At 50.9% G+C, this 25136-nt stretch overlaps 1 protein-coding gene across 2 annotated transcripts in view; it reads left to right on the top strand.

The window, feature by feature from the left end:
• LOC142907769 (structural maintenance of chromosomes protein 3-like) overlaps positions 1–25136 on the top strand; it is a 61546-nt gene that overhangs the window by 33776 nt on the left and 2634 nt on the right. The window contains exons 9-15 of one of the 2 annotated variants that reach the window (XM_076057535.1): positions 2993–3100; positions 5593–5701; positions 7086–7333; positions 9013–9225; positions 11746–12012; positions 18003–18180; positions 20689–20795. In XM_076057535.1, coding sequence (XP_075913650.1) covers positions 2993–3100; positions 5593–5701; positions 7086–7333; positions 9013–9225; positions 11746–12012; positions 18003–18180; positions 20689–20795 — 1230 coding nt within the window. Of the gene's footprint in view, positions 1–2992; positions 3101–5592; positions 5702–7085; positions 7334–9012; positions 9226–11745; positions 12013–14401; positions 14618–18002; positions 18181–20688; positions 20796–25136 lie in introns of those variants that run through there. The other variant, XM_076057536.1, reaches the window with a different exon arrangement.

Below are 25136 nucleotides of genomic sequence, written 5' to 3'. Positions count from 1 at the left end.
AGGGTGGTGAGGGTGGTGAGGGTGGGTGAGTGAGTGCGCGAGTGGGCGAACAGGTGAGCGAGTGGGGGGGGTGGGTGAGTGGGCGAGTGGGTGGGTGGGTGAGAGGGCAGGTGTGTGACTGTGTGTGTGACTGTGTGTGTGTGACTGTGTGTGTGACTGTGTGTGTGACTGTGTGTGTGACTGTGTGTGTGACTGTGTGTGTGACTGTGTGTGTGACTGTGTGTGTGTGACTGTGTGTGTGACTGTGTGTGTGACTGTGTGTGTGTGTGTGTGGGGTGTGTGTGTGACTGTGTGTGTGTGACTGTGTGTGTGTGTCACTGTGTGTGTCACTGTGTGTGACTGTGTGTGTCTGTGTGTGTGTGGGGTGTGTGTGTGACTGTGTGTGTGTGACTGTGTGTGTGTGTGTGACTGTGTGTGTGTGACTGTGTGTGTGTGTGTGTGTGATTGTGCGTGTGATTGTGTGTGTGACTGTGTGTGTGTGTGTGACTGTGTGTGTGTGTGACTGTGTGTGTGTGTGACTGTGTGTGTGTGTGTGACTGTGTGTGTGACTGTGTGCGTGACTGTGTGTGTGCGTGACTGTGTGTGTGTGTGACTGTGTGTGTGTGTGACTGTGTATGTGCGTGACTGTGTGCGTGACTGTGTGTGTGCGTGACTGTGTGTGTGTGTGACTGTGTGTGTGCGTGACTGTGTGTGTGTGTGACTGTGTGTGTGTGTGACTGTGTGTGTGTGTGACTGTGTGTGTGCGTGACTGTGTGTGTGCGTGACTGTGTGTGTGCGTGACCGTGGGTGTGGGGTGTGTGTGTGACTGTGTGTGTCGGTTGTGTGTGTGTGTGTGGGGTGTGTGTGTGACTGTGTGTGTGTGTGTGGGGTGTGTGTGTGACTGTGTGTGTGCGTGACCGCGGGTGTGTGTGTTTGACTGTGTGTGTGTGTATGGGGTGTGTGTGTGACTGTGTGTGTGTGACTGTGTGTGTGTGACTGTGTGTGACTGTGTGTGTGACTGTGTGTGTGACTGTGTGTGTGACTGTGTGTGACTGTGTGTGACTGTGTGTGTGACTGTGTGTGACTGTGTGTGTGTGTGACTGTGTGTGTGTGTGACTGTGTGGGGTGTGTGTGTGTGACTGTGTGTGTGACTGTGTGTGTGACTGTGTGTGTGACTGTGTGTGACTGTGTGTGTGTGTGTGACTGTGTGTGTGACTGTGTGTGTGTGTGACTGTGTGTGTGTGACTGTGTGTGTGTGTGTGTGTGACTGTGTGTGTGACTGTGTGTGTGACTGTGTGTGTGTGTGACTGTGTGTGTGTGTGACTGTGTGTGTGACTGTGTGTGTGACTGTGTGTGTGTGTGACTGTGTGTGTGACTGTGTGAGTGTGTGTGTGTGTGACTGTGTGTGTGACTGTGTGTGTGACTGTGTGTGTGTGACTGTGTGTGTGACTGTGTGATTGTGTGTGTGTGACTGTGTGTGTGTGTGACTGTGTGTGTGTGTGACTGTGTGTGTGACTGTGACTGTGTGTGTGACTGTGTGTGTGACTGTGTGTGTGACTGTGTGTGACTGTGTGTGTGTGTGACTGTGTGTGTGACTGTGTGTGTGTGTGTGACTGTGTGTGTGACTGTGTGTGTGACTGTGTGTGTGTGTGACTGTGTGTGTGTGTGACTGTGTGTGTGTGTGTGACTGTGTGTGTGTGACTGTGTGTGTGTGTGACTGTGTGTGTGTGTGTGACTGTGTGTGTGTGTGACTGTGTGTGTGTGTGACTGTGTGTGTGTGTGACTGTGTGTGTGACTGTGTGTGTGTGTGACTGTGTGTGTGACTGTGTGTGTGACTGTGTGTGTGTGACTGTGTGTGTGTGTGACTGTGTGTGTGTGTGTGACTGTGTGTGTGACTGTGTGTGTGTGTGACTGTGTGTGTGTGTGACTGTGTGTGTGTGTGTGTGTGACTGTGTGTGTGTGTGTGACTGTGTGTGTGTGTGTGTGACTGTGTGTGTGACTGTGTGTGTGACTGTGTGTGTGTGTGACTGTGTGTGTGTGTGACTGTGTGTGTGACTGTGTGTGTGACTGTGTGTGTGTGTGTGACTGTGTGTGCGACTGTGTGTGTGACTGTGTGTGTGACTGTGTGTGTGTGTGACTGTGTGTGTGTGTGACTGTGTGTGTGTGACTGTGTGTGTGTGTGACTGTGTGTGTGTGACTGTGTGTGTGACTGTGTGTGTGACTGTGTGTGTGTGTGTGACTGTGTGTGTGTGTGACTGTGTGTGTGTGTGACTGTGTGTGACTGTGTGTGTGACTGTGTGTGACTGTGTGTGTGACTGTGTGTGTGTGTGACTGTGTGTGTGTGTGACTGTGTGTGTGTGACTGTGTGTGTGTGACTGTGTGTGTGACTGCGTGTGTGTGTGTGACTGTGTGTGTGACTGTGTGTGTGTGACTGTGTGTGTGTGTGACTGTGTGTGTGTGTGACTGTGTGTGTGTGTGTGTGTGACTGTGTGTGTGACTGTGTGTGTGTGACTGTGTGTGTGTGTGTGTGACTGTGTGTGTGACTGTGTGTGTGTGTGTGACTGTGTGTGTGTGACTGTGTGTGTGACTGTGTGTGTGTGTGACTGTGTGTGTGTGACTGTGTGTGTGTGTGTGACTGTGTGTGTGACTGTGTGTGTGTGTGACTGTGTGTGTGTGTGACTGTGTGTGTGTGTGACTGTGTGTGTGACTGTGTCTGTGTGTGACTGTGTGTGTGTGTGACTGTGTGTGTGACTGTGTGTGTGTGACTGTGTGTGTGACTGTGTGTGTGTGTGACTGTGTGTGTGTGTGACTGTGTGTGTGTGTGTGTGACTGTGTGTGTGTGTGACTGTGTGTGTGTGTGACTGTGTGTGTGACTGTGTGTGTGTGTGACTGTGTGTGTGACTGTGTGTGTGACTGTGTGTGTGACTGTGTGTGTGACTGTGTGTGTGTGTGTGTGACTGTGTGTGTGTGTGTGACTGTGTGTGTGACTGTGTGTGTTGTGTTGCGAGAGTAGGAGAATCGCCAGCTGCTCAACGAGCGAATCAAGTACGAAAGCATCATGACTCGTCTAGAGACGTACCTCAATGAGAACCTACGCAAGAGACTGGACCAGGTGGAAGCGGTGAGTCACTCACAACTCACTCAGCCACTCACTCACCCACTCACTCACTCACCCACTCACTCAGCCACTCACACACCCACTCGCCCACCCACCCACTCACTCACCCACTCACTCACCACTCACTCAGCCACTCACCCACTCACTCACTCACTCACCCACTCACTCAGCCACTCACACACCCACTCGCCCACCCACCCACTCACTCACCCACTCACTCACCACTCACTCAGCCACTCACTCACCCACTCACCACTCACTCACTCACCCACTCACTCACTCACCCACCCACCCACTCACTCACCCACTCGCTCACCACTCACCCACTCACTCACTCATTCACTCACCCACTCACTCACCCACTCACTCACCCATTCACTCACCCACCCACCCACTCACTCACCCACCCACTCACTCACCCACCCACCCACTCACTCACCCACTCGCTCACCACTCACCCACCCACTCACTCACCAACTCACTCACCCACTCACTCACCAACTCACTCACCCACTCACTCACTCACCCACTCACTCACTCACCCACCCACTCACTCACCCACTCACCCACCCACTCACTCACTCATTCACTCACTCACTCACTCACCCACGCACTCACTCACCCACTCGCTCACCACTCACCCACCCACTCACTCACCAACTCACTCACCCACTCACTCACCCACTCACCCACTCACCCACTCACTCACTCACCCACTCACTCTCTCACTCACCCACCCACTCACTCACCCACTCGCTCACCACTCACCCACCCACTCACTCACCAACTCACCCACTCACTCACTCACCCACTCACCCACTCACTCACCCACTCACCCACTCACTCACTCACTCACCCACTCACCCACTCACTCAGCCACTTACTCACCCACTCTCTCACTCACTCACTTACCCACTCACTCACCCACTCACTCACTCACCAACTCACTCACCCACTCACTCACCCACTCACTCACTCACCCACCCACCCACTCACTAACTCACTCACTCACCTACTCACTCACTCACCCACTCACTCACCCACTCACCCACCCATTCACTCATCCACTCACCCACTCACTCACTCACCCACCCACCCACTCACTCACCCACCCACTCACTCACCCACCCACTCACCCACCCACTCACCCACTCACTCACCCACTCACTCACCCACTCACCCACCCACTCACCCACCCACTCAATGACAAAGATCCCCCGTGTAGCCTTAACAGGCTGTAGGGGCAAGTGCTGTTAGCGAGCACCTATGAAGGCTGGCACAGCACACGAGGGGGTGGGTGGCCAGCACCACGCCCGGCCGCCTTTGTCTTCCCAGTGCTAGCGATGGTTACTACACCACCACCGCTACACCAGCTACTTATTCGAGGCCCAGGACCGGTTCATATAATCGTCACCGGTGTTGGCCCGGTTTTGTAGCACAGCGTAGCGCTAACCACTACACGACCGCTCCCCTCTGTGTCTCGTTGTGTCTGTCTCTCTGTGTCTGTCTGTGTCTCTGTGTGTCTTTGTGTGTCTCTGTCTGTCTGTGTCTCTCTGTGTCTCTCTGTGTGTCTTTGTGTGTCTCTCTCTCTGTCTCTGTCTCTCTGTGTCTCTCTGTGTCTCTGTGTGTCTTTGTGTCTCTCTCTCTGTCTCTCTGTGTATCTCTGTGTCTCTGTGTGTCTTTGTGTCTCTCTCTCTGTCTCTCTGTGTCTCTCTGTGTAGGAGCTTAAGGAGATCCGTGAGACAGAGAGTAACAAGACTCTCAGCTCCACCAACTCTGTGTCTCTGTGTGTCTCTGTGTGTCTCTGTGTGTCTCTGTCTCTTTGTGTCTGTCTGTGTCTCTGTGTCTATGTGTGTCTGTGTGTGACTGTGTGTCTCTGTGTGTGTCTGTGTGCGTCTGTGTGTCTGTGTAGGAGCTGAATGAGATCCGTGAGACAGAGAGTAACAAGACTCTCAGCTCCACCAACTCTGTCTCTGTGTGTCTCTGTGTGTCTCTTTCTCTCTGTGTCTCTCTGTGTCTCTGTGTCTGTGTGTGTCTGTGTGTGACTGTGTGTCTCTGTGTGTGTCTGTGTGCGTCTGTGTGTCTGTGTAGGAGCTGAATGAGATCCGTGAGACAGAGAGTAACAAGGCTCTCAGCACCACCAACGCTGTGTCTCTGTGTGTCTCTGTGTCTGTGTGTCTCTGTGTGTGACTGTGTGTCTCTATCTCTTTGTGTCTGTCTGTGTCTCTGTGTCTATGTGTGTGACTGTGTGTCTCTGTGTGTCTCTGTGTGTGTCTGTGTGTCTCTGTGTGTCTCTGTGTGTGTCTGTGTAGGAGCTGAATGAGATCCGTGAGACAGAGAGTAACAAGATTCTCAGCTCCACCAACTCTGTGTCTCTGTGTGTCTCTGTGTCTGTGTGTCTCTGTGTGTGACTGTGTGTCTCTGTCTCTTTGTGCCTGTCTGTGTCTATGTGTGTGACTGTGTGTCTCTGTGTGTCTCTGTGTGTGTCTGTGTAGGAGCTGAATGAGATCCGTGAGACAGAGAGTAACAAGACTCTCAGCACCACCAACTCAGAGTTGGAGGCCTTCAACAAGCGCATCGGAGACACCACGAAACGCTCCGAGGGTGAAACACTCACTCACCAAAACGCTCACCAGAACACTCACCAAAACGCTCACCAGAACACTCACCAAAACGATCACCAGAACACTCACCAAAACGATCACCAGAACACTCACCAAAACGATCAGCAGAACACTCGCCAAAACGATCACCAGAACACTCGCCAAAACGATCACCAGAACACTCGCCAAAACGATCACCAGAACACTCGCCAAAACGCTCGCTCACCAAAACACCCGTTCACCAAAACACCCGTTCACCAAAACGCTCACCAAAACACTCACCAGACCGCTCACCAAAACACTCACTAAAACGCTTACCAGAACGCTCGCCAAAACACTCGCTCACCAAAACGCTCGCCCAAATGCTCACCAGAACGTTCACCAAAACACTCGCTCGCCGTGTCTCTCCAGAGCTGGACGTGCTGACGGACAAGCTGGAGGGAGAGATACAGCAGCTCTGTGTGAGTGTGTGTGAGTGAGTCTCTCTCTGTGTCTGTCTCTCCGTGTCTCTGTCTCTCTCCCTGTCTCTCTCACCGTCTCTCTCTCCGTGTCTCTCTCCGTGTCTCTCTAAAGCTGGACGTGCTGACGGACAAGCTGGAGGGAGAGATCAAGCAGCTCTGTGTGAGTGAGTGTGTCTCTGTCTGTCTCTCCGTGTCTGTCTCTCTGTGTCTCTCTCTCTCTGTGTCTCTGTCTCCGTGTCTCTCTCTGTCTCTGTGTCTCTCTCTCTCCCTGTCTCTCTCTCCCTGTCTCTCTCTCCCCGTGTCTCTCTCTCTCCCTGTCTCTGTCTCTCTCTCTCCAGAGCTGGACGTGCTGACGGACAAGCTGGAGGGAGAGATCAAGGAGCTCTGTGTGAGTGTGTGTGTGAGTCTCTGTCTGTCTCTCTCTCTCTCCCTGTCTCTCGCTCTCCATGTCTCTCTAGAGCTGGACGTGCTGACGGACAAGCTGGAGGGAGAGATACAGCAGCTCTGTGTGAGTGTGTGTGAGTGAGTCTCTCTCTGTCTGTCTCTGTCTCTCCGTGTCTCTGTCTCTCTCCCTGTCTCTCTCACCGTCTCTCTCTCCGTGTCTCTCTCTCCGTGTCTCTCTAGAGCTGGACGTGCTGACGGACAAGTTGGAGGGAGAGATCAAGCAGCTCTGTGTGAGTGAGTGTGTCTCTGTCTGTCTCTCCGTGTCTCTCCGTGTCTCTGTCTCTCTCCGTGTCTCTCTCTCCGTCTCTCTCCCTGTCTCTCTCTCTCTCCGTGTCTCTCTAGAGCTGGACGTGCTGACGGACAAGCTGGAGGGAGAGATCAAGCAGCTCTGTGTGAGTGTGTGTGAGTGAGTCTCTCTCTGTGTCTGTCTCTCTGTGTCTCTCTCCCCGTGTCTCTCTCTCCCTGTCTCTCTCTCTCCAGAGCTGGACGTGCTGACGGACAAGCTGGAGGGCGAGATCAAGGAGCTGCAGCGGACGATGGACTCGTGGAAGGGGCGCGAGAAGGAGCAGCTGGAGGCCATCAACCACGACGCCAAGGAGCTGGACAAGATGACTAATCGGCAGAGCATGCTGCTCAAGAAGAAGGACGACTACATGAAACGAATCCGGGAGCTGGGATCTCTGCCACTGGACGCCTTTGAGAAGTACCAGAACCTGTCACTCAAGCAGGTGAGGGTCTGCCCGTGTGTGTGTGTTGCCGTGTGTTTGGTATACTGTGTGCGTGTGTGAAGTCCGACTCAGTGGCCCGCGATCACAAATTCCTATTTAGCTCGGTCGAGAAAGCAACCTTGCAGCGCCCGAGCGTGATTAGGTGAAAGAAGGGTGATCCAATCTCCGAACCCCTGCTGCAAACCAGGGACAGGTGTGCGGATTTGCCGAGCAATTCTGTGAGGCGTACTGGGTGGGGGGTGGAGGTGGAGGTGGGATCCCTCAGCCAGGAAAACATCGTGGGAACAAAGTGGGGATGACCCTGCTGAGGCTGCGGTGCCTCAAATATTGGAGGAGGAAGTCACCCCCTGTGAGTGGCTGGCTGAGGTGCCATCTGCTGAGGAAGTACTGAGGGCGATCCGGAGTCTGAGACCAGGAAAGGCAACCGGGCAGAGATGATCTCCCAAGTGAAATGCTGAGGGAGGGCGGCGTTTGTGCACAGACTGCCCTACATGACATCATAACAACAGTCTGGACCACTGGACGGGTTCCGCAGGATTGGAAGGATGCCCTGGTGGTCCCCCTCTTTGAGAAGGGGGACCGCACAGACTGTAACAACTACAGGGGCACGCTGAGGAGTGAGACGCCCCCTCTCTCTCACCGTGTCTCTCTCGCCGTGTCTCTCACCGTGTCTCTCTCACTCTCACCGTGTCTCTCACACCGTGTCTCTCTCACTCTCACCTTGTCTCTCTCATCGTGTCTCTCTCGCCGTGTCTCTCTCTCCGTGTCTCTCTCTCGCCGTGTCTCTCTCGACGTGTCTCTCTTGCCGTGTCTCTCTCTCTCCCCGTGTCTCTCTCTCTCTCACCGTGTCTCTCCCCCCGTGTCTCTCTCACCGTCTTTTTCTCACCGTGTCTCTCCCGCCGTGTCTCTCTCACCGTGTCTCTCTCTCTCCCGCCGTGTCTCTATCTCCGTGTCTCTCTCTCACCGTGTCTCTCACCGTGTCTCCCTCACCGTGTCTCTCTCTCCGTGTCTCTCTCTCTCCCGCCGTGTCTCTATCTCACCGTGTCTCTCTCACCGTGTCTCTCTCTCTCTATGTCTCTCCCCCCGTGTCTCTCTCTCCGTGTCTCTCTCACCATGTCTCTCCCCCCGTGTCTCTCTCTCTGTCTCTCTCTCACCGTGTCTCTCTCACCGTGTGTCTCCCTCACCGTGTCTCTCTCTCACCGTGTCTCTCCCCCCGTGTCTCTCTCACCGTGTCTCTCCCGCCGTGTCTCTCCCCCCGTGTCTCCCGCCGTGTCTCTCTCACCGTGTCTCTCTCTCGCCGTGTCTCCCTCACCGTGTCTCTCTCTCGCCGTGTCTCCCTCACCGTGTCTCTCTCCCCCCGTGTCTCTCTCTCTCCCGCCGTGTCTCTCTCTCTCCCGCCGTGTCTGTCTCCCGCCGTGTCTCTCTCTCTCTCACCGTGTCTCTCTCTCTCCCGCCGTGTCTCTCTCTCTCCCCCCGTGTCTCTCTCACCGTGTCTCTCTCTCTCCCGCCGTGTCTCTCTCTCTCCCCCCGTGTCTCTCTCCCCGTGTCTCTCTCCGTCTCTCCCCCCCGTGTCTCTCCCCCCGTGTCTCTCACTGTGTCTCTCTCTCTGTGTCTCTCTCACCGTGTCTCTCCCGCCGTGTCTCTCCCGCCGTGTCTCTCTCTCTCCCGCCGTGCCTCAGCTGTTCAAGAAGCTGGAACAGTGCAACCAGGAGCTGAAGAAGTATGGCCACGTGAACAAGAAGGCGCTGGACCAGTTTGTGAACTTCTCGGAACAGAAGGAGAAGCTGATGAAACGGCAGGAGGAGCTCGACCGAGGCTACAAGTCCATCATGGAGCTCATGAACGTGCTGGAGCTGCGCAAATACGAAGCCATACAGCTCACTTTCAAGCAGGTGAGAGACGCACAGAGAGACACAGAGACACAGAGAGACAGAGACACAGAGACACACAGAGAGAGAGACAGAGACAGCTCACTTTCAAGCAGGTGAGAGACACACAGAGAGAGACAGAGACACACAGAGAGACACAGAGAGAGACAGAGAGAGAGAGAGAGACACAGCTCACTTTCAAGCAGGTGAGAGACACACAGAGAGACACAGAGACACAGAGACACACAGAGAGACAGAGAGAGAGAGAGACACAGCTCACTTTCAAGCAGGTGAGAGACACACAGAGAGACACAGAGACACACAGAGAGACAGAGACACACACTGAGAGACACAGAGAGACAGAGACACAGAGAGACAGAGAGACAGAGACACAGAGACACACAGAGAGACAGAGACACAGAGACACAGAGACACACAGAGAGACACACAGAGAGAGAGAGACACAGCTCACTTTCAAGCAGGTGAGAGACACACAGAGACACACAGAGAGACACAGAGACACAGAGACACAGAGACACACAGAGAGACACAGAGACACAGAGACACACAGAGAGACACAGAGAGAGAGACAGAGACAGCTCACTTTCAAGCAGGTGAGAGACACACAGAGAGACACAGAGACACAGAGACACACAGAGAGACAGAGAGAGAGAGAGAGACACAGCTCACTTTCAAGCAGGTGAGAGACACACAGAGAGACAGAGACACACAGAGAGACAGAGACACACACTGAGAGACACAGAGAGACAGAGACACAGAGAGACAGAGAGACAGAGACACAGAGACACACAGAGAGACAGAGAGACAGAGACACACAGAGAGACACACAGAGAGACAGAGACACAGCTCACTTTCAAGCAGGTGAGAGACACACAGAGACACAGAGACACACAGAGAGAGACACAGAGAGAGAGAGACAGAGACACAGCTCACTTTCAAGCAGGTGAGAGACACACAGAGACACAGAGAGACAGAGAGAGACACACAGAGAGACACAGAGAGACACACAGACACAGAGAGAGACACACAGAGACACAGCTCACCTTTACACAGGTGAGAGACACACAGAGAGACACACAGAGACAGACACACAGACACAGAGACACACAGAGAGACACAGAGACACACAGAGAGACACAGAGAGAGAGAGAGAGACACAGCTCACTTTCAAGCAGGTGAGAGACACACAGAGAGACACAGAGACACACAGAGAGACAGAGAGACAGAGACACACACTGAGAGACACAGAGAGAGACACACAGAGAGACAGAGACACAGAGAGACACACAGAGAGACAGAGACACAGCTCACTTTCAAGCAGGTGAGAGACACACAGAGACACACAGAGAGAGACACAGAGAGAGAGAGACAGAGACACAGCTCACTTTCAAGCAGGTGAGAGACACACAGAGACACAGAGAGACAGAGAGAGACACACAGAGACACACCGAGAGACACACAGACACAGAGAGAGACACACAGAGACACAGCTCACCTTCACACAGGTGAGAGACACACAGAGAGACACACAGACACAGAGACACACAGAGAGACACAGAGACACACAGAGACACACAGAGACACAGCTCACCTTCACACAGGTGAGAGACACACAGAGAGACACACAGAGAGACACACAGAGACAGACACACAGAGACAGACACACAGACACAGAGACACACAGAGACACAGCTCACTTTCACACAGAGAGACATACAGAGACACACAGAGAAAGACACAGAGAGACACACAGAGACAGAGACACACAGAGAGACACAGAGAGACAGAGACACACACACAGAGAGACAGAGAGACACAGAGAGAGACAGAGAGACAGAGACACAGAGAGAGAGACACAGAGACAGAGACACCACCACGTGTGTCCCCTCATTTCCTCCTCCTCCACCTCTCCCACCTCCTCCTCTACCGCTTCCTCCTGCTCCTCCACCACCCTCACCACCACCACCACCCTCACCACCACCACCCTCACCATCTCCCCCCGCTCACCACCACCATCTCCCCCCGCTCACCACCCTCACCATCTCCCCCCCGCTCACCACCACCACCACCATCTCCCCCTGCTCACCACCCTCACCACCACCACCACCCTCTCCCCTGCTCACCACCACCCTCACCACCACCCTCACCATCTCCCCCCCACTACACCACCACCACCCTCACCATCTCCCCCTGCTCACCACCCTCACCACCACCACCACCCTCTCCCCTGCTCACCACCACCCTCACCATCTCCCCCTGCTCACCACCACCACCACCACCCTCACCATCTCCCCCCGCTCACCACCCTCACCATCTCCCCCTGCTCACCACCACCACCACCCTCACCATCTCCCCCCGCTCACCACCACCATCTCCCCCGCTCACCACCACCACCACCCTCACCATCTCCCCCGCTCACCACCACCACCCTCACCATCTCCCCCTGCTCACCACCACCACCACCCTCACCATCTCCCCCCGCTCACCATCACCCTCACCACCCTCACCACCACCACCTCCCAGGTGTCTCGCAACTTCAGCGAGGTCTTCCAGAAGCTGGTGCCGGGCGGCAAGGCGACGCTCATCATGAAGAAGGGCGACATTGACGGCGCCGGGGCCGCCGCCGCCGCCGCTGGTGGCTCAGCGGGCGGCCAGGACGATGGAGGGGATGGCGGTGGGGCTGGTGGCTCCGGCGGGGACCCCGGCCCCTCGCACGGCAGCAGCAGCGGCAGCAGCGGCAGCGGCGGCAACGTCCCCTCCATCGAGCAGTTCACGGGAGTCAGCATCCGGGTCACTACACTGCACTATACACTACGCACTACATTATACACTATACACTACACTATACACTACATTATACACTACACTATACACTGCACTATACACTACACTATACACTACATTACACTACACTATACACTGCACTATACACTACACTATACACTACATTACACTACACTATACACTACACTATACACTACATTACACTACATTATACACTACATTATACACTACACTATACACTACTATACACTACACTACTATACACTACACTATACACTACTATACACTACATTATACACTACATTACTGTACACTACATTACTATACACTACACTATACACTACATTATACACTGCACTATAAACTACACTATACACTACATTATACACTACACTACTATACACTACACTATACACTACATTATACACTACATTACTATACACTACATTATACACTACACTCTACACTACACTATACACTACACTATACACCACTATACACTACACTACTATACACTACTATACACTACACTATACACTACTATACACTACACTATACACTACATTATACACTACACTATACACTACACTATACACTACTATACACTACATTATACACTACACTATACACTACACTATACACTACATTATACACTACATTACTATACACTACACTATACACTACACTACTATACACTACACTATACTACTACACTATACTACTACACTACTATACACTACACTACTGTACACTACACTACTATACACTGTACACTACACTACTATATATTGCACTACTATACACTACACCACTATACACTACTATACACTACACTACTATACACTACACTATTATACACTACTATACACTACACTATACACTACACCACTATACACTACTATACACTACACTACTATACACTACACTATACACTACTATACACTACACCACTATACACTACTATACACTACACTATTATACACTACTATACACTACACCACTATACACTACACTACTATACACTACACTATACACTACTATACACTACACCACTATACACTACTATACACTACACCACTATACACTACACTACTATACACTACACTATACACTACTATACACTACACCACTATACACTGCTATACACTACACCACTATACACTACACTACTATACACTACACTATACACTACTATACACTACACCACTATACACTACTATACACTACACCACTATACACTACTATACACTACACTACTATACACTACACTACTATACACTACACTACTATACACTACTTTACACTACACTCCTATACACTACACTACTATACACTACACTATTATACACTACACTACTCTCTCTTTCTCTGTGCCTCTGTCTCTCCGTGTCTCTGTGTCTCTGTCTCCGTGTCTCTGTGTCTCTGTGTCTCTGTCTCCGTGTCTCTGTGTCTCTCTGTCTCTGTGTCTCTCTGTCTCTGTGTCTCTGTGTCTCTCTGTCTCTGTGTCTCTGTGTCTCTCTGTCTCTGTGTCTCTCTGTCTCTGTGTCTCTCTGTCTCTGTGTCTCTGTGTCTCTCTGTCTCTGTGTCTCTGTGTCTCCGTGTCTCTGTGTCTCTCTGTCTCTGTGTCTCTGTGTCTCTCTGTCTCTGTGTCTCTGTGTCTCTGTGTCTCTGTCTCCGTGTCTCTGTGTCTCTCATCACCGTGTCTCTGTGTCTCTCTGTCTCTGTGTCTCTCTGTCTCTGTGTCTCTCTGTGTCTCTCTGTCTCTGTGTCTCTGTGTCTCTCTGTCTCTGTGTCTCTGTGTCTCTGTGTCTCTGTCTCTGTGTCTCTGTCTCTGTGTCTCTGTGTCTCTGTCTCTGTGTCTGTGTCTCTGTGTCTCTGTGTCTCCGTGTCTCTGTCTCTCTGTCTCTGTGTCTCTGTCTCCGTGTCTCTCTGTCTCCGTGTCTCTGTGTCTCTGTCTCTGTGTCTCTCTGTCTCTGTGTCTCTGTCTCTGTGTCTCTCTGTCTCTGTGTCTCTCTGTCTCTGTGTCTCTGTGTCTCTCATCACCGTGTCTCTGTGTCTCTCTGTCTCTGTGTCTCTTTGTCTCTGTGCCTCTGTCTCTGTGTCTCTCTGTCTCTGTGTCTCTGTCTCTGTGTCTCTCTGTCTCTCTCTCTCTGTGTCTCTCTGTCTCTGTGTCTCTGTGTCTCTCTGTCTCTGTGTCTCTGTGTCACCGTGTCTCTGTGTCTCTCTGTCTCCGTGTCACCGTGTCTCTCTGTCTCTGTGTCTCTGTGTCTCTCATCACCGTGTCTCTGTGTCTCTGTGTCTCTCTGTCTCTGTGTCTCTGTGTCTCTGTGTCTCTGTGTCTCTCTGTCTCTCTGTCTCTGTGTCTCTCTGTCTCCCTGTCTCTGTGTCTCTGTAGGTATCGTTCACAGGCAAGCAGGCGGAGATGAGAGAGATGCAGCAGCTCGCTAATCACCGTGTCTCTGTGTCTCTCTGTGTCTCTGTCTCTCTGTCTCTGTGTCTCTGTGTCTCTGTGTCTGTGTCTCTCTGTCTCCGTGTCTCTGTAGGTATCGTTCACAGGCAAGCAGGCGGAGATGAGAGAGATGCAGCAGCTCTCTAATCACCGTGTCTCTGTGTCTCTGTGTCTCTCATCACCGTGTCTCTGTGTCTCTCTGTCTCCCTGTCTCTGTGTCTCTGTGTCTCTCTGTCTCTGTGTCTCTGTGTCTCTGTGTCTCTCTGTCTCTGTGTCTCTGTGTCTCTGTGTCTCTGTGTCTCTGTGTCTCTGTGTCTCTCTGTCTCTCTGTCTCTGTGTCTCTGTAGGTATCGTTCACAGGCAAGCAGGCGGAGATGAGAGAGATGCAGCAGCTCTCTAATCACCGTGTCTCTGTGTCTCTCTGTCTCTGTGTCTCTGTGTCTCTGTGTCTCTCTGTCTCTGTGTCTCTGTGTCTCTGTGTCTCTCTGTCTCTGTGTCTCTGTGTCTCTCTGTCTCTGTGTCTCTCTGTCTCTGTGTCTCTGTGTCTCTCTGTCTCCCTGTCTCCGTGTCTCTGTAGGTATCGTTCACAGGCAAGCAAGCGGAGATGAGAGAGATGCAGCAGCTCGCTAATCACCGTGTCTCTGTGTCTCTGTGTCTCTGTGTGTCTCTGTCTCTGTGTCTCTCATCACCGTGTCTCTGTCTCTCTGTCTCTCTGTCTCTGTGTCTCTGTGTCTCTCTGTCTCTGTGTCTCTGTGTCTCCGTGTCTCTCTGTCTCTGTGTCTCTCTGTCTCTGCCTCCGTGTCTCTGTCTCTCTGTCTCCGTGTCTCTGTAGGTATCGTTCACAGGCAAGCAGGCGGAGATGAGAGAGATGCAGCAGCTCGCTAATCACCGTGTCTCTGTGTCTCTGTGTCTCTGTGTCTCTCTGTCTCTGTGTCTCTCATCACCGTGTCTCTGTCTCCCTGTCTCCGTGTCTCTGTAGGTATCGTTCACAGGCAAGCAGGCGGAGATGAGAGAGATGCAGCAGCTCGCTAATCACCGTGTCTCTGTGTCTCTGTGTCTCTCTGTCTCTGTGTCTCTCTCTCTGTCTCCGTGTCTCTGTGTCTCTGTCTCTGTGTCTCTGTGTCTCCCTGTCTCCGTGTCTCTGTAGGTATCGTTCACAGGCAAGCAGGCGGAGATGAGAGAGATGCAGCAGCTCTCTAATCACCGTGTCTCTGTGTCTCTCTGTCTCTGTGTCTCTGTGTCTCTGTGTGTCTCTGTGTCTCTCTGTCTCTCTGTCTCTGTGTCTCTCTGTCTCTGTGTCTCTCTGTCTCCGTGTCTCTGTCTCTGTGTCTCTGTGTCTCTCTGTCTCTGTGTCTCTGTCTCTGTGTCTCTCTGTCTCTGTGTCTCTCTGTCTCTGTGTCTCTGTCTCTGTGTCTCTGTGTCTCTCTGTCTCTGTGTCTCTCTGTCTCTGTGTCTCTCTGTCTCTGTGTCTCTGTGTGTCTCTGTCTCTGTGTCTCTCATCACCGTGTCTCTGTCTCTCTGTCTCTCTGTCTCTGTGTCTCTGTGTCTCTCTGTCTCTGTGTCTCTGTGTCTCCGTGTCTCTCTGTCTCTGTGTCTCTCTGTCTCTGTGTCTCTCTCTCTGTCTCTGTGTCTCTGTAGGTATCGTTCACAGGCAAGCAGGCGGAGATGAGAGAGATGCAGCAGCTCGCTAATCACCGTGTCTCTGTGTCTCTCTGTCTCTGTGTCTCTCATCACCGTGTCTCTGTCTCTGTGTCTCCGTGTCTCTCTGTCTCTGTGTCTCTCTGTCTCTGTGTCTCTGTCTCTGTCTCTCTGTCTCCCTGTCTCCGTGTCTCTGTAGGTATCGTTCACAGGCAAGCAGGCGGAGATGAGAGAGATGCAGTCTCTCATCACCGTGTCTCTGTGTCTCTGTGTCTCTGTGTCTCTCTGTCTCTGTGTCTCTCTCTCTGTCTCCGTGTCTCTGTGTCTCTGTCTCTGTGTCTCTGTGTCTCCCTGTCTCCGTGTCTCTGTAGGTATCGTTCACAGGCAAGCAGGCGGAGATGAGAGAGATGCAGCAGCTCGCTAATCACCGTGTCTCTGTGTCTCTGTGTCTCTCTGTCTCTGTGTCTCTGTGTCTCTCTGTCTCTGTGTCTCTGTCTCTCTGTCTCCGTGTCTCTGTAGGTATCGTTCACAGGCAAGCAGGCGGAGATGAGAGAGATGCAGCAGCTCGCTAATCACCGTGTCTCTGTGTCTCTGTGTCTCTGTGTCTCTCATCACCGTGTCTCTGTCTCTGTGTCTCCGTGTCTCTCTGTCTCTCTGTGTCTCTGTCTCTGTGTCTCTGTCTCCGTGTCTCTGTCTCTGTGTCTCTGCAGGTATCGTTCACAGGCAAGCAGGCGGAGATGAGAGAGATGCAGCAGCTCGCTAATCACCGTGTCTCTGTGTCTCTCTGTCTCTGTGTCTCTCTCTCCGTGTGTCTCTCTGTCTCTGTCTCTCTGTCTCCCTGTCTCCGTGTCTCTGTAGGTATCGTTCACAGGCAAGCAGGCGGAGATGAGAGAGATGCAGCAGCTCGCTAATCACCGTGTCTCTGTGTCTCTGTGTCTCTGTGTCTCTCTGTGTCTCTCTGTCTCCGTGTCTCTGTAGGTATCGTTCACAGGCAAGCAGGCGGAGATGAGAGAGATGCAGCAGCTCGCTAATCACCGTGTCTCTGTGTCTCTCTGTCTCTGTGTCTCTGTCTCTCTGTCTCTGTCTCCCTGTCTCTGTGTCTCTGCAGGTATCGTTCACAGGCAAGCAGGCGGAGATGAGAGAGATGCAGCAGCTCGCTAATCACCGTGTCTCTGTGTCTCTCTGTCTCTGTGTCTCTCTCTCCGTGTGTCTCTCTGTCTCTGTGTCTCTGTCTCTCTGTCTCCCTGTCTCCGTGTCTCTGTAGGTATCGTTCACAGGCAAGCAGGCGGAGATGAGAGAGATGCAGCAGCTCGCTAATCACCGTGTCTCTGTGTCTCTGTGTCTCTGTGTCTCTGTGTCTCTGTGTCTCTCTGTCTCTGTGTCTCTCTCTCTGTCTCTGTGTCTCTGTAGGTATCGTTCACAGGCAAGCAGGCGGAGATGAGAGAGATGCAGCAGCTCGCTAATCACCGTGTCTCTGTGTCTCTCTGTCTCTGTGTCTCTCTCTCCGTGTGTCTCCGTGTCTCTGTGTCTCCGTGTCTCTCTGTCTCTGTGTCTCTCTGTCTCTGTGTCTCTGTGTCTCTCTGTCTCCCTGTCTCCGTGTCTCTGTAGGTATCGTTCACAGGCAAGCAGGCGGAGATGAGAGAGATGCAGCAGCTCGCTAATCACCGTGTCTCTGTGTCTCTCTGTCTCTGTGTCTCTCATCACCGTGTCTCTGTGTCTCTGTGTCTCCGTGTCTCTCTGTCTCTCTGTCTCTGTGTCTCTGTGTCTCTGTGTCTCCGTGTCTCTGTAGGTATCGTTCACAGGCAAGCAGGCGGAGATGAGAGAGATGCAGCAGCTCGCTAATCACCGTGTCTCTGTGTCTCTGTGTCTCTGTGTCTCTCTGTGTCTCTCTGTCTCCGTGTCTCTGCAGGTATCGTTCACAGGCAAGCAGGCGGAGATGAGAGAGATGCAGCAGCTATCCGGCGGGCAGAAGTCGCTCGTGGCACTGGCTCTCATCTTCGCCATCCAGAAATGCGACCCAGCACCGTTCTACCTCTTTGACGAGATAGACCAAGCACTTGACGCACAGCACCGCAAGGCTGTGTCTGGTGAGAGACAGACACAGAGAGAGAGAGAGAGAGACACACAGGGAGAGAGAGAGACAGAGAGAGACAGAGACACAGAGAGAGAGAGAGACACAGAGAGAGAGACACAGAGAGAGACACACAGAGACACAGAGAGAGAGACACAGAGAGACAGAGAGAGAGACAGAGACACAGAGAGAGACAGAGAGAGACACACACACAGAGAGACAGAGACACAGAGAGACACAGAGACGCAGAGAGAGACAGAGAGAGAGACACAGAGAGAGACACAGAGAGAGAGACGCAGAGAGAGACACAGACAGAGACACACAGAGAGAGAGAGACACAGAGAGAGAGAGAGACACAGAGAGAGAGACAGAGAGAGAGACACACACAGAGAGACAGACACAGAGAGAGACAGAGACGCAGAGAGAGAGACAGAGATGCAGAGAGAGAGACAGAGACACAGAGAGAGAGACACACAGAGAGACAGAGAGAGAGACAGAGACACAGAGAGAGAGAGACACAGAGAAAGAGAGAGAGACACACAGAGAAAGAGAGAGACACACAGAGAGAGACAGAGACACAGAGAGAGAGACAGAGACACAGAGAGAGAGAGAGGAGACACAGAGAGAGAGACACACAAAGACAGAGAAAGAGACACAAAGACAGAGAAAGAGACACAGAGAGAGACAGAGACACAGAGAGAGAGACAAAGACACAGAGAGAGAGAGAGAGGAGACAGAGAGAGAGACAAAGACAGAGAGAGAGGAGACAGAGAGAGAGACAGAGACACAGAGAGAGAGAGAGACACAGAGAGAGACACACAGAGACAGATAGAGACACAGAGAGACAGAGACACAGAGACACAGAGAGACAGTGAGAGAGAGAAGCTGTGTGTGTGTGTATCTCCTGTGTGTGTATCCCCTGTGTGTGTGTACACTGTGTGTGTACACTGTGTGTGTGTACACTGTGTGTGTGTACACTGTGTGTGTGTGTGTGCATTGTGTGTGTGTGTGTACACTGTGTGTGTCTACCTGTGTGTGTGTACCCTGTGTGTGTGTGTACACTGTGTGTGTGTGTACACTGTGTGTGTGTACACTGTGTGTGTGTACCCTGTGTGTGTGTACACTGTGTGTGTACACTGTGTGTGTGTGTATCCCCTGTGTGTGTGTGTACCCTGTGTGTGTGTGTGCCCTGTGTGTGTGTACCCCCTGTGTGTGTATCCCCTGTGTGTGTGTGTACCCTGTGTGTGTGTATCCCCTGTGTGTGTGTGTGTACCCCCTGTGTGTGTATACCCTGTGTGTGTGTGTACCCTGTGTCTGTGTATCCCCAGTGTGTGTACCCTGTGTCTGTGTGTGTACCCTGTGTGTGTGTGTACCCTGTGTGTGTACCCTGTGTGTGTGTACACTGTGTGTGTATCTCCTGTGTGTGTGTGTGTACCCTGTGTGTGTACCCTGTGTGTGTGTGTACCCGTGTGTGTGTGTACCCTGTGTCTGTGTGTATCCCCTGTGTGTGTGTACCCTGTGTGTGTATCCCCTGTGTGTGTGTGTGTACCCTGTGTGTGTGTGTACCCTGTGTGTTTACCCTGTGTGTGTGTGTACCCTGTGGGTGTGTGTACCCTGTGTGTGTGTGTGCCCTGTGTGTGTGTACCCCCTGTGTGTGTATCCCCTGTGTGTGTGTGTGTACCCTGTGTGTGTGTATCCCCTGTGTGTGTGTGTGTGTACCCCCTGTGTGTGTATACCCTGTGTGTGTGTGTGTGTACCCTGTGTCTGTGTATCCCCAGTGTGTGTACCCTGTGTCTGTGTGTGTACCCTGTGTGTGTGTGTACCCTGTGTGTGTACCCTGTGTGTGTGTACACTGTGTGTGTATCCCCTGTGTGTGTGTGTGTACCCTGTGTGTGTACCCTGTGTGTGTGTGTACCCGTGTGTGTGTGTACCCTGTGTCTGTGTGTATCCCCTGTGTGTGTGTACCCTGTGTGTGTATCCCCTGTGTGTGTGTGTGTACCCTGTGTGTGTGTGTACCCTGTGTGTTTACCCTGTGTGTGTGTACCCTGTGGGTGTGTGTACCCTGTGTGTGTGTGTGCCTTGTGTGTGTGTGTGTACCCTGTGTGTGTACCCTGTGTGTGTGTGTACTCTGTGTGTGTGTGTACCCTGTGTGTGTGTGTACCCTGTGTGTGAACCCATCTGTGTAACCCATCTGTGTAACCCCTGTGTGTGAACCCCTGTGTGTGTATATGTCCGCGTGTGTGTGTCCGTGCGTGTGTGTGCGTGTGTGTGTGTGCGCGTGTGTGTGCGTGTGTGTGTGTGCGCGTGTGTGTGCGTGAGTGTGTGTGCGTGCGTGTGTGTGTGCGTGTGTGTGAATGTGCGTGTGTGCGTGTGTGTGAATGTGTGTGTGTGCGTGTGTGTGAATGTGTGTGTGTGCGTGTGTGTGTGAATGTGTGTGTGTGCGTGTGTGTGAATGTGTGTGTGTGCGTGTGTGTGTGCGTGTGTGTGTGAATGTGTGTGTGTGCGTGTGTGTGCGTGTGTGTAGACATGATTGCTGAGTTGTCCCAGCATGCCCAGTTCATCACCACCACGTTCAGGCCGGAGCTACTGGAGTCAGCGGACAAATTCTACGGAGTGAAGTTCCGCCACAAAGTGATGCTCGCAGTACACACACAGTACACACACAGTACACACACACACAGTACACACATAGTACACAGTACACACACAGTACACACACAGTACACACAGTACACACACACAGTACACACACAGTTCACACACAGTACACACACAGTACACACAGTATACACAGTATACACACAGTATACACACAGTACACACACAGTACACACAGTACACACACACAGTACACACACAGTATACACAGTATACACACAGTATACACAGTATACACACAGTATACACACAGTACACACACAGTACACACACAGTATACACAGTATACACACAGTATACACACAGTACACACACAGTACACACAGTATACACACACAGTACACACACACACAGTACACACACAGTACACACACAGTACACACACAGTATACACAGTACACACACAGTACACACACAGTACACAGTACACACAGTACACAGTATACACACAGTACACACACAGTATACACACACAGTACACACACACACAGTACACACACAGTACACACAGTACACACACACAGTACACACACAGTATACACAGTACACACACACTACACACACAGTACACACACAGTACACAGTACACACAGTACACACAGTATACACACAGTACACACATAGTACACACAGTATACACACACAGTACACACACACACAGTACACACACGGTACACACACAGTACACACACAGTATACACAGTACACACACAGTACACACACAGTACACACACAGTACACAGTACACACAGTACACACACAGTACACACACAGTATACACACAGTACACACACAGTATACACACAGTACACACAGTACACACACAGTACACACACACAGTACACACAGTACACACACAGTACACACACAGTACACACAGTACACAGTATACACACAGTACACAGTACACACACAGTACACACAGTATACACACACAGTACACACAGTATACACACAGTACACACACAGTATACACACAGTACACACACAGTACACACAGTACACACACACAGTATACACACACAGTACACACACAGTACACACACAGTATACACACACAGTACACTGTACACACACAGTATACACACAGTATACACACAGTACACACACAGTACACACACAGTACACACACAGTACACACACAGTACACAGTACACACAGTACACAGTACACACAGTATACACACAGTACACACACAGTATACACACACAGTACACACACACACAGTACACACACAGTACACACAGTACACACACACAGTACACACACAGTATACACAGTACACACACAGTACACACACAGTACACACACAGTACACAGTGCACACAGTACACAGTACACACAGTATACACACAGTACACACACAGTACACACAGTATACACACACAGTACACACACACACAGTACACACACAGTACACACACAGTACACACACACAGTACACACACAGTATACACAGTACACACACAGTACACACACAGTACACAGTACACACAGTACACAGTACACACAGTACACACACAGTACACACACAGTATACACACAGTACACACACAGTACACACAGTATACACACAGTACACACACAGTACACACACACAGTACACACAGTATACACACAGTACACACACAGTACACACACAGTACACACAGTACACAGTATACACACAGTACACAGTACACACACAGTACACACAGTATACACACACAGTACACACAGTATACACACAGTACACACACAGTACACACAGTATACACACAGTACACACACAGTACACACAGTACACACACACAGTATACACACACAGTACACACACAGTACACACACAGTATACACACACAGTACACAGTACACACAGTATACACACAGTACACACACAGTACACACACACACAGTACACACAGTACACACACAGTATACACACAGTACACACACAGTATACACACAGTACACACACAGTACACACAGTACACACACAGTACACACACAGTACACACAGTACACACACAGTACACACACACAGTACACACACAGTACACACACACAGTACACACACAGTACACACACACAGTATACACACACAGTACACAGTATACACACAGTACACACACAGTATACACACAGTACACACACACAGTACACACAGTACACACACAGTACACACACAGTACACACAGTACACACACACTGTACACACACAGTACACACAGTACACACACAGTACACACACAGTACACAGTACACACACACAGTACACACACAGTACACACACAGTACACACACAGTACACACACACAGTACACACACACAGTACACACACAGTACACACACACAGTATACACAGTACACACACAGTACACACACACAGTATACACACAGTACACACACACAGTACACACACAGTACACACAGTACACACACACAGTACACACACAGTATACACACAGTACACACACAGTACACACACAGTACACACACAGTACACACACAGAACACACACAGTACACACAGTACACACACAGTATACACACAGTACACAGTACACACACAGTACACACAGTACACACACACAGTACACAGTATACACACAGTACACACACACAGTACACACACAGTACACACACACAGTACACACACACAGTACACACACACAGTACACAGTATACACACAGTACACACACACAGTACACACACACAGTACACACACAGTACACACACAGTACACACACACAGTACACACACACAGTACACACACAGTATACACAGTACACACAGTACACACACAGTACACACACACACAGTATACACGCAGAACACACACAGTACACACAGTACACACAGGACACACACACACACAGTATACACACAGTACACACACAGTACACACAGTACACAGTATACACACAGTACACACAGTACACAGTATACACACAGTACACACACACACAGTATACACGCAGAACACACACAGTACACACAGTACACAGTATACACACAGTACACACACACACACAGTATACACACAGTACACACACAGTACACACACACAGTACACACGCAGTACACACACAGTACACACACAGTACACACACACAGTACACACGCAGTACACACAGTACACACACAGTACACACACAGTACACACACACAGTACACACGCAGTACACACGCAGTACACACAGTACACACACACAGTACACACACAGTACACACACACAGTACACACACAGTACACAGTATACACACAGTATACACACAGTACACACACAGTACACACACACAGAACACACACAGTACACACACTATACACACAGTACACACACAGTACACACACAGTATACATACACAGTATATACACACAGTACACACACACAGTACACACACACAGTACACACACTCAGACAACACGCAGTACACACACACAGTATATAAACACAGTACACACACACAGTACACATACGCAGTACACACACAGTAAACACAGTACACACACACAGTACACACACAGTACACACACACAGTACACACACAGTACACACACAGTACACACGCAGTACACACACAGTACACACAGTACCAAATACACACACACAGTATATATACACACAGTATATACACACAGTATACACAGTACACACGCAGTACACACGCAGTACACACACACAGTACACACACGCAGTACACACGCAGTATACACACAGTACACACACACACAGTATACACACAGTACACACACAGTATACACACAGTACACACACACACAGTATACACACAGTACACACGCAGTACACACACAATACACACACACACAGTACACACAGTACACACACAGTACACACACACAGTACACACACACAGTACACACAGTATACACACAGTACACACACACAGTACACACTCAGTACACACACAATACACACACAGTATACACACAGTACACACACACAGTACACACACACAGTACACACTCAGTACACACGCAGTACACACGCAGTACACACGCAGTACACACGCAGAACACACAGAGTATACACACATAGTACACAACACACAGTACACACACAGTATACACACATAGTACACAACACACAGTACACACACAGTATACACACATAGTACACAACACACAGTACACACGCAGTACACACACAGTACACACACACAGTTCACACACAGTACACATGCAGTACATGCAGTATACACGCAGTACACACACAGTACACACACACAGTACACAATGTGTGTGACACTGTGTGTGTGACACTGTGTGTGACACTGTGTGTGTGACACGTGTGTGTGTAACACTGTGTGTGT

The sequence above is a fragment of the Petromyzon marinus genome, chromosome 83 (genome assembly GCF_048934315.1).
Source record: "Petromyzon marinus isolate PM22_M1 ecotype Great Lakes invasive population chromosome 83, UKy_Petmar_22M1.pri1.0, whole genome shotgun sequence".
NCBI lineage: Eukaryota > Metazoa > Chordata > Hyperoartia > Petromyzontiformes > Petromyzontidae > Petromyzon > Petromyzon marinus.
The sequence above is the reverse complement of the archived record's forward strand: the minus strand, read 5'-3'. Positions and strand labels throughout refer to the sequence as shown.